This window comes from Rutilus rutilus, assembly GCF_951802725.1.
Source record: "Rutilus rutilus genome assembly, chromosome: 21".
Classification (NCBI taxonomy): Eukaryota; Metazoa; Chordata; class Actinopteri; order Cypriniformes; family Leuciscidae; genus Rutilus; species Rutilus rutilus.
In genome coordinates this window covers 32,238,902-32,253,092 of record NC_140226.1, presented here as the reverse complement: position 1 = coordinate 32,253,092, position 14,191 = coordinate 32,238,902, and the positions used below count along the sequence as shown (strand labels likewise).

The window sequence follows — 14,191 nt, the reverse complement described above, 5'->3', positions numbered from 1 at the left end:
GCTGTCACTCTTCTGAGGTAATAAGGAACAGATCCACCAAATAATATAGCTAATATCGTTGGCATGCCAATAAAAGTTTAAAGGTTAAACATGTGTTTGCATTGTTCTCAAACTCACATAATCTTTTCTACCTTAAGGATACATTCCGATTATGCAATCTATAAAAATTCAATATCCTGTAGCCTACTTTTTTTTCCCACCCGACTTGGAGGCTTTTTTCCACACTATTAAAGGGACCTTAGTGCAAAAGCCATCCTTTTAGCTGTCCAATGCACTAACCATAGAAGTATCTATAGAAGTATCTGCCCTCTGTTTCTTTGATTCATCATGAAGCACTTCTTATTTGCTGGAAATTACAACTAAACTTTCTGATTTGTACAGAGATGTCAGGTTTACATTCAGCTTGGCAGTATAACAGACACGCAAGAACAGATTTATAAAGGAAAAAAATTTGTGATGTCTTTTACATGGCAATTTGGCACAAAGTCAACCCTTTTGAGAGTGATGATTTGTAAACGGCATACCAGTTGTTTGTGTATAAGGTTGCAGAGTGCACACCCTTCACAAACATTTATCTGTTTCCTGTTTGGATAACTGTGTCATCATATTCGCATTTTGACAGCTGGATCCTCAAAGAAGTCTTTGAGTTCAGCCAGAAATGCTCCAAATCTCCATAAACACTCATGAGCGCAATCTGAAAGATGAAACTGTGTTCAAACAAAACCACAGAAATCTGAGAGATGGAGAAACATGTCAGCGAACGCACAACCCCAGAGGTCACCTCATGGTGGGGATTGAATTGTACACTGAGAGAATGAGCTTCTTGAGTAAAGGCAGCCAAACGTATCCATTATTCCAATGGAACACTGTGTGGAAACAAATTCCAGTGATGCTGATTAACAAAACAAAAGAAAATGATTCTAGACTTTGTATTTGGGTTTCTTCTCTAAACTGTGTTTGACCCATACTGGGAATCTGCTGGCAAAAATAATGTTTATTATCGTTACCTCCTCTATTGCTCCTTTTTATTGATAGTGCAAATATTGACACACAAGAGGAGCAGTTCACTACTGTGCTGACCTTAAGCCAAGAATGCCCCGTCTCTCTACCGCTTTTTATTTGTACCCGAGAGGGAAATAAGGGTGTTCTGATAACCTTCATGAGCTGGTCAGGGTAGATGTTCGGAGCAACGTGACATGACTGAGACTGTGAGTGATAAGAAATTGAGGGGTGAAGAATGTGGAAACTCATTAAACTGTATAATATATTTGTCACAATCAGTTTGGCTGCAACTGACATCTCTGTACAAATCGGAAAAACAACACATGATCGAGCTCCAGGCCAAGCTGTTGTGCTGTGTTCCAGCATTGTTTCGCTCTCATGTTGAACACTTACCGCTGAGAGGAAAGAAGCGAGTTGCTTAAATCTAATTGCAAGTTATACATCCTATGTTGTTGTTGTTTTGTCTGGCTTGACTGTGTGTTGTTGTGTAGTGTAGTGCACAAATCTCTGTTCTTCAAATATTTCTGATAATTGCCATCTTACACCGTGTCCTAACTACATGCGACGCGCGATAAAAGGTTATTTTCCATGTTAGTCAGAGTTTATGTCCTAACCAGCCGCGACGGCGACACGATTCTTTTTTTAGAAACGGTTTCTATTTTTCTGCGACGTCGCGGCTGGAACAACAAACACAAAGTGTTTGATAAAGCGATGATAATCTCAGGTACTGTTTATGTGCTTTATTTAATGTTAAAAGCATGCTCCAGCTTTGTAGCTGTAAAAGCAACAAATGGATAATTCACCTCAGATCTTGAAAATAAAGGAACACTCCACCGTTTTTTTAAATAGGGCTTATTCACCTTCTTTCCTACATTTAGATAGGTGGGCAAATGCATTTTTGTCTCAGTGCATGGATTGTTTCAGTTTGACAGGGTCGGCGATAGCTTAGCTTAGCTTAGCTTAGCTTAGCTTAATGAATGGAATCCTTTGTTGCCAGCTAGCATGTCCTGAGTAAAAGTGATAAAAAAAAAAAAAACAACACATGAAATCCCACAACTTGTGAATACAGGTATAATATGGGTCGATCTATACATGCGTCATGTTTAAAATAATCACTTACTCTGTGGACAGCTGTCCATTTGGTCCATTCGGCGTGGGGCGTTTTTTCCAGTTAACTTTATCACACCGGGAAAAAATCGAGTACTGCAGGATGGATCAACGCCGTGAAATACTTGGTAGCTGTGACACAACTGCGGGCACGCTCATCTTGATTTGACGCGTTGAGCCTGGTCATCGATGGCAGTAACTTGTCCCATTCGCCACAGCACAGACACTCTTTTTCAGTCGGCATAGATTGGCATATTCCCCCACATTCACACCACCAGTTTGTGTTGGCTCTCATCCTCACGTCCTCAGGCTGTTGAGCGATCGCAACCTCCTCCTCCTGTTGTTCTATTTCCAAAGCATGCAGCTCATCTTCTGAAAACTCTGGTTCATAGAGGTATGGTTCTGGATCTTGACTGTCTGAGAAGTCACCCTCTTCGTCTCTCACAAAATCAGCCATGTTCATCGCCATTCATGTACTGTAGGAAAAATAGCCGGCTACTATTCACGCCGGTATGTTGACGGAAGTTGTGGGATTTCATGTGTTGCGTGATATCTCTGCGCCCAAGTAGCAGTGCTTCGCCTGTGCTTCACCCTAATATAGTCCCAAGTCAATATCTGCCTAGGAAATCGCCTAGTGTTAATCTGCATCGCTATTTGTACTCGTTGTGAATACGCAGGCCACAAGAAGTAATTAGGTGGGTTTTTATTTAATTTGATCACTTTTACTCAGGACATGCTAGCTGGCAACAAAGGATTCCATTCATTAAGCTAAGCTAAGCTCGCGCAAAAATGCATTTGCCCACCTATCTAAATGTAGGAAAGAAGGTGAATAAGCCCTATTTCAAAAAACGGTGGAGTGTTCCTTTAAATAAATGGAAACAAGTATGTTCAAACTGTGAACAAACAAGTGTATTCTTTGACAAAGATTGTTTTAGTAACTCAGTAGCCTATGTATTTTTTATAATGTTTAAATGATGTAATATTTGTGAATTTGATTGTGTACCTACTTAACCATTTTCTTGCGACTGCCGTCAAGATTACTCTCTGGTGCTGTTCACACGCCACGAGACTCCGCCCACACGCTGTTCTGATTGGCTGTGAGTTTTGATTGATTTTGACGCATCTCGTAGTCGCGTCGCGTCTAGTGTGGACAGACAAATTATTTGTCGCTGGAATCTTAGCGCATCGCGTCTGGTTAGGACACGGTGTTAGGCATATCGTGTCTCTCTGTTGTACAAGACATCACATTTTGTGTAAAATTTAAAAGGTTAAAAGGTGAAACTCCTGCAAGATACAAACAAGCAGCATAATGGTTGGAAAATGTAATTTAAAAATAATACTTTTGCAGCCAACCATCACAGAATACAACCCACAGTTAAGGAAGGCAGCAGGGAAAGTCAGTCCATGTTCAGCATAGAAATTATATTACCTGATAAACATATACCAAGATAAGATGGGCTCAGATTAACCCTTATATTAGAACCTGAACTGTTTGATATGATCTGCGGTGATTAAAACTAAAATGTTTTAACTAAAAACAACTAGAGCATCATGCACAACAAGTCAGAAGAAAACCAAAACTAATCCCAGACCTCAGGCTCCAAAGCACCATGACTCCATTTCATTACAGTTTTTCAGTCTTCTCTGTAAACACTGATCTAGTCATTTGACTTGTTTGGGAATAAACAATTTCAGTTATCATAGGCTGGTTCATATTGACATAAGTAAGAGACATCCTCTGAGGGGGGAATGCAATGCCAAGTTGTTGTTTTTTTCTCCCCCGTAGTTAGATAATGAATACAATGTGGAATCTACTATATTATAACTCTCTCTGGTGTTCTTGCCTTAGGAACAAGAGGACCCCAACAAGCTTGCTACCAGTTGGCCTGATTACTACATAGACCGCATCAACTCCATGGCAGCTGTAAGTATTTACTCTATTACCTTTACATTTCTTACATGCACAGAAACATTTGCACCCTTTGTGATAAAAGCCGATTTTGACACCAGTTGAGGTGGGGGGAAACTTATCCTCGATAAAGTTCTAATGATTTAAGGTTCATGTGGAATAACATGGAGATTAGCTACTAAAAAATGTGAGCTTTTTCCTTACATTTTGTCTACACACAGAAATAACAACAGTGTGTTTTGGTTGGACACACTGCAGTCAAAGCTTCATCTGATTTCATTGAGTTTGACGAGTTTAATGATTCTAGTGATTCTGATCTACTGCTGGTAATTTGTCGGGCATTTGTCTTGTGTTGGCCATATATAGTACCCGAGTTTGCAGTCTAAATTAATTCACTAAATAAATAAATTTTTCAGAGTGTTCCTCATTCAGCATAGAACACAACCAGTTATGTAAACTAAAATGACCAAAAACACTCACGACAAGCCCACAAGTTATCCATTTGAATTAGTCTAAAGAATTTGGAAACCTAAATTATGTCTGAGAATTCTGCCAAGAATGTTCCACCACTGCAAAAAACAGTGTAGAAAACACTGTGTTGACTGTTTGTGACCATCAACCAAGACTACCAGATTCATGGTAGCAAAATAGACTGCCAAAATGCAATCAACCTTATGTTCTTTATAGCACTGTAATATGTTATTAAGCAGCCTTTCGGATCTAGGCTTCCCCTGATAGCACACGTTATTTACAGGTCTACTGATTTTGCAGATAATAATACAGAATTTCAGAAAATAATACAGTGAAGTCCCAGTCGGCTTTGGAATTTAAACATGAAAATGCACATTTCCTTAATTATTGTCATCTTAAATGCTTTAGCAATAAAGGCTGTGAGAGAGATAGATCTGTTTTTTTGCATATACTTGCATATATCTCTGTTTTTCTATACTTTAATCTTGATGGATTCTGTCTGACTTTGCACCAGGACTTCATTTTATGTGGATGAGTGCAGCTGAATTGTGGGATGAATCTAGTAGCTCTTAGTTATTAGATGAGCTCATTTTAGTAGTGCTGAGTCGACACATTGAAATTGCACTCGCTCCCAGTAGCCATTCATAAAACACTGTTAAGACTGTCACATGCCATTGGGCAACTGAGCTTTCCCTCTGCGCTCGATTTGAAATCGTTACTGTCAGAGATCAGAACGGATATATCACTATGAACAGTCAAACTAAATAAGACTTTACCAAGCCGATGATGCACAGATGTACAGAAGCATCAGAACTTGGAATTAAAGTTAATGAGATCTTGAACTATGAGAGCTTAAACTAAGCCTAATTAACTGATGCTTAATCTTAATATCCTAATTTTCCAAAGCTGTGCATCTGTGTATTCTGACAGTTTTAACAATGTTCATGTATGAATACTAACAATGTATGATCACCATGCTAAAATAAAGTTGTTGGACTGGATATTGTTTGCAGCTTTTTTGAAGCATACTTGGTCTGCTATGATTTTTATCTGTAAACTTAAGTAAACGTTTGACAGAAATCACCTGCATTTCAGATGCAGACACTTTTTGCCTTTGATGAAGAGGAAATGGAAATGAGAAACAAAGTGGTAGAGGATCTAAAGACAGCCCTCCGCACTCAGCCAATGAGGTAAGAGAACTGTGATTCTTGTCATTATGTTAATTCATAATTCTGCTCTCCAGTCTAAGGAGTCAGGAGTAAATACCTTGAATTAAGAGCGCTGCTCTCAGCAGGCAGTTTTCCATGTGGCAACTAATTTAGGCTTGGATTATGTGGGATCCACGGATCAAGAAGCCTCAGGGTACCTGCCATCTGTGAGGATTGGAGTGGATGTGAACTTGACTGCATCCTTACTCGTCTGTGACTGTCTGGCGTGGGCGGATCACTATGTTTGAACACACTCAATAGCTGTGTGTCATTCATTCAGCTGAAACAGTCACTAGCTATGTTTCTATCCCCCTATTTTTTATCCACATTTTGGGATATTGCATCCCCAAAAAACTGCTAAGATGCGCATAAATTAAAAAAATGCACATAAAAAAGTTTTTTTATCCAATAACAAAACATGTGCATAAACTATGATGGAAACACATTTACTGAATAAATTCCTTGATGTGTATCAAAAAAATCATGTGACTTTGCAAGATTGGATGGCATAATTGTATTAACCAGCGGAACAATCCTTTTGACCATCATCTGAAATGCTGTTTTGGTCGTTCTGAAATGCCTGAGCAAAGTCTGTCGTCAAAGAGGTCTTACACGTGTTCCCAAACAGCAGCATCTTCCTCTGAAAGCAAGTTAACAGGACAGATTTATTGCTCTGCAGTTAAAGCTAAACGAGTTTAGTTTCGTCTGCATGCTCTCAGGCGCAAATCATTTATTATATACAGTGTCAATGTCAATGTCACTTTATTTATAAAGCACTAAAACAACAACTGTTGACTAATGTGCTGTACATAGCATAAACATAAATACAATAAAACCAAATAACAGACAATATAACAGATAACATGACATTGTATAATCGATTAAAAGCTATTTCAAACAAATAAGGCTTCAGTTTTGATTAAAAATGTCATAACCGGCAGACTATTCCACAGTTTTGGCGCAGATACTGCGAATGCCCGGTCACTAGTTTTGTCCTTGGAACCACTAATAGTCCCTGATTTGAGGATCTCAAAGACCTCCCTCTGAGGCATGTTCTGATAAAAGATCAGTGAGGTAAAAAGGTGCTAAGCCATTTACAGATTTATAAACCATTAAGAGGACAATCTATTCTAAAGCTGACCGGCAACCAGAGTAATGACATTAACGTGGGTGTGATATGTTCATATTTCTTAACCCCAGTCAGGAGCTGCATTTTAAAACCCTAGAAGTCTAGAGACTATAGGTCTAGAGAGAGTAGCTTGATTTATCCATATATAGAGTGCGTTACAGTAATCAAGCCTTGAAGTATAATGAGGGCGTGAATAGCCCTCTCAAAGTTCTTAAAAGACTTGACCACAGAACTGATCTGTATATCAAACTTCAAGGCACTATCCAAATGGACTCAGGTTTTTTTACACAAGGTTTTGTGTATTGTAAAAGAGTGCCTAGCTTAAAATTTGACAAAAAATGTGTCTTATTTTCATTTAAATGTAAAAGATTCACAGCCATACGCACCATTAAATCAGCTAGTCAAGCTAGCAGAGAATCTAGATCATTTTTATCTTGTTTTAGGGGCACATAAATTTGCGTAGCAATGATAGGAAATGTCATATTTTTTAAAAAGTGAACCTAATGGAATCATATAAATGGAGAATAACAGTGGCTTCTCCAAATTTTCTTATCAGGAAATTACGATTTTGTTTTCTTTGACTCACTGGATGGAAATTATTTGCAAATGTTTTATGCGATTTCCAATTTTGGGCATAAGTTAAATTTGCAACTTTGGATGGAAACTATACTACTTGACTGCATCCAGTCTTCTGCACTGGTCCCTCTTGTACATAAAAACAGTCAGAATCCTTAAATAAAACAACATTTTTTTTTTTTTTTAATCCTTGAAAATGATTGATCTTTTACACAGAAGTTTCAGATTTAGACTGGGAGTCTGGAGTCTCTTTCATCACTGCAGGCAAACAGAAACAGGGCTGCTTCTCTGAGTCACGAAGCAAAAAGTCTGAGCTGCCAATCATGCAGGACTCTGTTCTCTAGACATGACTTTAATGGGACTGTTACATTGCAGGGAAGAAGGAAGCGGTAAAATAAAGCATGAACAACAAAGCGAAAAACAAGCGGCCTTTCTGCCGACTGCCGCCTTTAACATAATAGACCAACAACGTAACGTCCCAGGCCCGGTCCTCTCTCACCCCTCACAGTCACCACTCCTCCTTATATCCCTGCAGTATTCCTCAGGGAGACTCGAGGCCGGTGTGTCACACAGGTGTCTTTCATTAGCATTCGCTCCACGGCTCTCGGTCCCGCTCTGCTTCACACCGCAGGGACTGAACTGTTGAGTTCTCTCAAGAGTCACCGCTCTCACGTTGCCATATATGAGGGACCGTCTGGACTATGTCTAGATTTTGTGGTCAGTTTTATCAGTTTTGTTTAATGTTAGATGTTTTTTTTTTGGTCTTGGTTTAAAAAGTGATTAAACAAGTTTTTGTCTATAAATAGTTGTAATTCATGAATTTATGACGAGTTCTTTGAGAGCAGTGAGCCGTGCCATGGATGTAATCCGCTAATGGTTGCTTTGAGGTTTTAAGGTCTTTTTTTTTTTTTTTACCTCCTTAATGCCAGTGCAGGGATTACTTTAAATGAGCAGAAGGAAATTAGAATATTGAATATCCAATTTAGTGTAGTAAAATGTGTTGAATAGAATACCTACAGTTCTTTAAAGAAAAGGCAAATTCACAAAACTTCCAACTCAGCACATTCATTGGCTGTGGTGTTCTGATGGGCCAGAAAAGGGTTTACAAGCCCGTCTGAGTGCTTTTTAAAAACTAGCATAACTTCCTTTTTCATACATTCTGTGTGATCTTTATTTCAGAAATGCTATTTTTGCAGCTGCAGATTTATAATAATCAGTTATTGCTTTTAAGAGTCATTTTAGACTATTAAAAAATCCAACCAGTGCCACAATTAGATGACGTAACATCCACAGCAGTCATACAGTAACTAGCTTGTATAGAAAGCGGTGCACACACTGCCCACTGCTTTTCTATGAAGAATAATTACAGCCTTTTTGAAAAGCAGATTTCTTACAGCAATCTGATGTTCAGTAACTCACAGTAGTCAAGAGAGTTGAACGCTGTCTTTGCCGATCTGAGTCACAGGTAGAAAAAGATTACTTGCACTTACTTACTTTGCACATTGTCTCTTCTGAGTATTATTTGGTTTCTGGACTGAGTTATATTTGCATCATCAACACGAGTATGTGTAAGCAGCTCTTAAATACTGTAGCTATACTGAAATAATGTCAGCTTCTCTGATTATTAATTGTTTTTTAGCCCTTATTTAATCCCTTATTTTGGCAGGTCTGCATGCGTAGAAGTTGTTGGTGGAGAAATTCAAACACAATTTTATGTACAAAGTGTTTCATTGCAGTGTTTCTCAAACTGTGATGTAAACTAAAGGCTATTTTTTTAAACAATAAAAATGTATAAAAAAATTCGGTAACACTTCAGTTTATGGTCCAATTCTCACTATTAACTAGTTGCTTATTAGCATGCATATTACTAATGATTTTGGCTGTTTATTATAAAGCCTTATTCTGCATGACCATATTCTACATCCCTTTATCCTACCCAATACCTAAATTTAAACTTACCTAAACTACCTTAATAACTATTACTAAGAAGTAATTAAGAGTATTTTGAGGCAAAAGTCATTGTTAATAGTTAAGTAATAGTGAGAAACGGACCCTAATCTAAAGTGTGACCAAAAATTCTAGCCCTGTTTCAATAGAAATACATCAACACAGGGAAGAAAAAGACATGCCAGTGTCTGTGCTAATGCATGTTTACACTATTCCGCGTGTCTCAGTTTATCATTGATTAATGATCCAGCAGTGTTCCTCTATACACTTGCTGTCTTTGACGGTTAGCCTACTGAGAACCACTCATTATTCAGTGCAAACAATCTGCCGCCCCTTGTTAACACTGGAAGCTGGAAAATAAATGTGCCATCATGATGTTTTGGCTCTGGCAGCGCAGTACCGTAAAGTATGATTAAGGCAATGAGTTTAGAATAGAGTTTAGAACGTCACCAACAATTAAGACTTCATCTGTAGCCAGTACTAACTCAGATAGAAAATCTGCAAATTCTTTGATAAAGTCTATATAAGCAAATTCTTATATAAAGAACCATCACTTCAAAAGAATTACACTTGAAACCAGACCCCTGAGAAATGCCTTTCAGACGAGGCTCATGTTTATAACAGTAATCTTGGGGGATGGACTCATTTAAAGTCATGTAATCATCTGGTTTTAGCCAGGTTTCTGTCAAACACAGCAACATCTAGTATATGATCTGTGATCATATCGTTTACAAAACGTGTTTTTGTAGAAAGGGATTGCAGCAAGCAAACCTTTATCATTTGTTCATCTGTATTATATATTTTTTTAATTTGTTGGACATTTAATTAAATTATTAACCTTAAATGGGTTTTGGAGTTTTATGTCTTTACTACTTCGAGGAACAGACCAAAATTGGTAAAGGTTTTGGCACTTGCTATGTGAACACACACACACACAAATTCATGGACATGATTCGAAGAGGTTAAATGGTCCTGAAAATAGTCCCATTTATACTATATATACTGTATAGTACAGATATTATCCGAATTTGGATGTAGCCAAAAGCTGCATTTAAGATATTCAATTTGACTGTTAATTTTCTGATTCGAGAACACTTTCCTCGTCTAGGGTGGCTCAGTGGGTAGCACTGTCAGCTCACAGCAAGAAGGTCCTCCTTTTTTTGGATACTGTCTTCAAGTTTCATGTGCTCCACCCTCTCTCTTTTTTAGTCCACATTCTGGAAGGGCGTGCAGATGACAAGCCTTTCTTAATTTGGGTATTTTTAATATAAACCGTGCAGCCACGACACAAGGCCTCTGTCTTCACACTGCTGGTCAACCCACACAAAATGTCACTCCGAAGCGAGAGAGGTTTCGCAACATCCTCCCAAGCAACCCGAATCTCTCACCACCACAATGATGGGCTCAGATCGGCAAGAGTACTTGTGTCAAGTCGGTGAGGGAGATGGAGGCAACATGTTTATTGACCTTCTGAATTACTGAGGTAGTTTTTTTCTGTGGTTTTAAGGGAATGATTAAAATCTTTCAATTTGTTTCGACGTGGAAAATATGATGCACTCTGACTCGAAGTAGACAAACACGCTGCGGTTCAGTTTAGGTCACTGGAAAGTATGTCCATCTTTTGTTTAAGGAATGTTTTCCCTGATGTTTGGACAAAGCTGCCCTATTATTCTAAGCAGGAATTGTCAATAGGGTCTCAATAACAGCGATCTCTTCTCCCCCCTATTAGGCTTCATAATACTGATATGACCTCAAAGAGGTCCAAATATATTGAACTCAACCTCTGTGTTTTCACATTTGTCAAATGCCTCCAAGGAAACGATACCCCGCATGCTTTAAGCGTTTGGACGGGTTTGTGTTTTTCTCCCCGTGCTGTGTGAAGTGTAGTAGCTTGATCCAGTGAGCGTCAGTGACTGAAGGAAAATAGAGTAAAGTGCAGGAGAGGTAGCTTCAGGCATTGCTTGTGTTGGCCATGGCTTAATGGGACAATGTGCTACCCCACCTGTGCCCCCCACATGCTCGGCTTCCAGTGTAATTTACACACTCCCAGCTGCTCTTTCCTGCCAGGTCAACGGTAACTGATATGCAATACTGCACACATGCACGATTTTGTTCACGTTTAGTCTGGCTGAGTGTGACTGTGAACAAGTCAGACAGCTCTTTATCAAAGCTCAGCTGGCTTCATTTTACTGCTCATGTTATGACTTTCCCAAATGATCACTAAAGTCTTTACAATCGCTTTTTAAGACCAGTTAAATCACCCTGAATAGCTTTAACCTTTTAAACAACCAGATCTAGTGTTTCATGTGACATCTTTCCATTCTAAGAGTTTAAAAAATAAGGAGAACACATGTGCTAGAACCTTCAGCAGTCAAGGGGTCTCAGGCTCCGGTGACACACCTGGACCATGTTTCCAAACAGCTTGTGTATATAAAAAAAAGCATATTTGATTTGTAGTGTCCCAGTTGTTCTCCCTGACACTTTCTACAACCGTAAAATGTGTTTGTATGTTTGTTTGTGTTTTAAAAGACCATAAAATGCATCTATTGTGGCTTACAAGTGTTGCTGAAACCCTTGGAAGCAGTAAGTCCTGCTTCACTGGCAACTGCACCTTCACAGCAGAAGGAAAAGCCAATGATGACAAGGTCATGAGACTGTGTTTATAATGTGATTATCAGATGTGGGACTGGAACCAGCTCTTTAAGGAATCCAAAAACAGCACCTTAGTAAACAAACATGTTTTTTTGTTAGGCAAAGAGACTGTTCCACAAAAGTTGAGACCGAATATTCAAGTAAAAGCATCAGAACAGATCACACTTCTTAAGACTTAGCGCCCAAACTTTTTTATGTAAGCAGCCTTGCTTGCCACCATGAATGTATAATTCAAAACCTGTTCCGGAATGTGAGTTTCTTGGCTGAATAGGAGTTTCAGTTCAGAAGAGAATACTTTCCACATTGGAATAATATAAATAAAAGTTCGTATGAAATTTAAAACTAGAATCATGAAGAGAAAGAACAATGAAACGGGCAATGGCATCATCAGGTTTTTCATTATGCGTAAATAATGAAAGCGTGCTTTTGTGCTTGAATGATCTCTGAGAGAATCACATTAACAGATTAATGCAAATCCAAACATCACGTCTGACTGTGGGGAGCCATACTGTAGCAGTTCTGTGGGGCAGTAGTTGAATCAGATCATAATACCATGGTACTACTAAATAAATAGCATATGCGTACTGTATATACCGTGGTTTTTACTTAGTACTCCAAGGTAATTTATAATACAATACAAAAAAAAAATAGAAGTACATTGGTTCTGGAATAAGGTGACATATAAATGAAGTGTTTATATAAGTGTTTACATATAAGTGAATATGTTTATGACAAGCTCCTATATACTGTAAGAAAGCTGGAGTATCAAAATACGGGCTAGACCATGAAACGGTCCATGAACACTTTGCATAGATTTGATGTTGAAATTAGATAAGGGGCTAATCCAGGCAGTAGAAGTGAGGAGAAGCCAAACGACCATGGGCCAGCTATGATCTCATGTGTACATCGCTCCCGGAAATTTTCAAGATTACAGGTCGCCCAGAAGATCGCTGAGCCATGGCCAGGTGAGCCACGTCTGCTAATGTTAGATCGCGGTTGCAGGAAATACAGAGCCACACTATATGGGATAATAACGGACTGATTTACTCCAGTTGGAGGCCGATGCATGTTTTTCCGTTGCCAGCGGGTGCTAAGAAATCCATGCTGTGGCTTGAACTTGGCAAGCTTTGTGAAGTCAATGCATCTATTATGATTACAGGAGCACTGCTGCCCCTCAACCCCCCCTCCCTCTGTTGTCAGTATCGTCTTCCATTAGGGCACAACCGTGCTGCACCCTAGTGTTTGGTTAACATGCAATGTGAGTCACCTAAGTTGAGTTGGTAGAAACTCTGTTTATAGCAAATAGTGGTGATGACGTAAAGTCTCTGTAAGTGTTAAAGGATTTGTTCACTCAATAGTGAAAATTCTGTCATTAATTACTCACCCTCGTGTTGTTTTCAAACCTGTAAGACGTTCGTTCATCTTCCAAACACAAATGAAGGATCTTTTTGATGAAATCTGAGAGCTTCGTGTCCCTCCATTGATAGCTACACGACTGCCACTCTCAAGCGCCAGAAAGGTAATCCATTTGACTCCAAGATGTGATTTCATTAAAAAGATCTTCATTTGTGTTCTGAAGTTGAATGAATGAATGACATGAGGGTTCGTAATTAATGACATTTTTGAGTGAACTATCCTTTTAACCCTTGATCGGCCACTCTTAAGGAGGGGGTAGTGACATGTATGACCTTAATGAAACCTGATTAATGAGTCCTGGGTTTAGCTCAACATGATGAATGTGAAGATACATGCCCATTCCACACTGAAGGGTTTTCATGGTTGACTTGTTTATTTACGCAGCTGAGTATATACAGAAGCCATCTGGGATTTTATCCAAGACTTCTGCAGATCAGAATGTTTTCACAAGCGATGCTTTAAAGATAGTCCCTCTTGGTTTTTAGCAAATATGTCCTTGGATCATTTACATCCAAATGGCACTGAATTATATTTATATAATAATGTGTGTCAATATATGTTATTCTCCTTGGGTAAAAGCCAATGACTATGGGATCTCAAAGGGATTTTCATAGTTTTGGCCCTGTTCTAAAGGCACTGCCCCAACAAACACCAACTTTTTGGTTGGTTTTGTTGGATCATTGTGTTGTTAATTTTTTTTAGGGCAGTGTGGCAATGATAGTTACGTTTCCTAACATTCTAGGCACTGGAAAAAATAACCTCACAAACCCTTGG

The 14,191-nt window shown here is 38.8% G+C and overlaps 1 protein-coding gene across 6 annotated transcripts in view; it reads left to right on the top strand.

Moving 5' to 3' along the window:
- Positions 1 to 14,191, top strand: part of daam2 (dishevelled associated activator of morphogenesis 2) — a 101,052-nt gene that overhangs the window by 60,819 nt on the left and 26,042 nt on the right. For all 6 annotated transcript variants that reach the window (XM_084393573.1, XM_084393571.1, XM_084393575.1 and 3 more), the window contains exons 4-5: positions 3,959 to 4,033; positions 5,585 to 5,679. In XM_084393573.1, the coding sequence (XP_084249699.1) occupies positions 3,959 to 4,033; positions 5,585 to 5,679 (170 nt within the window). The remainder of the gene's footprint in view (positions 1 to 3,958; positions 4,034 to 5,584; positions 5,680 to 14,191) is intronic.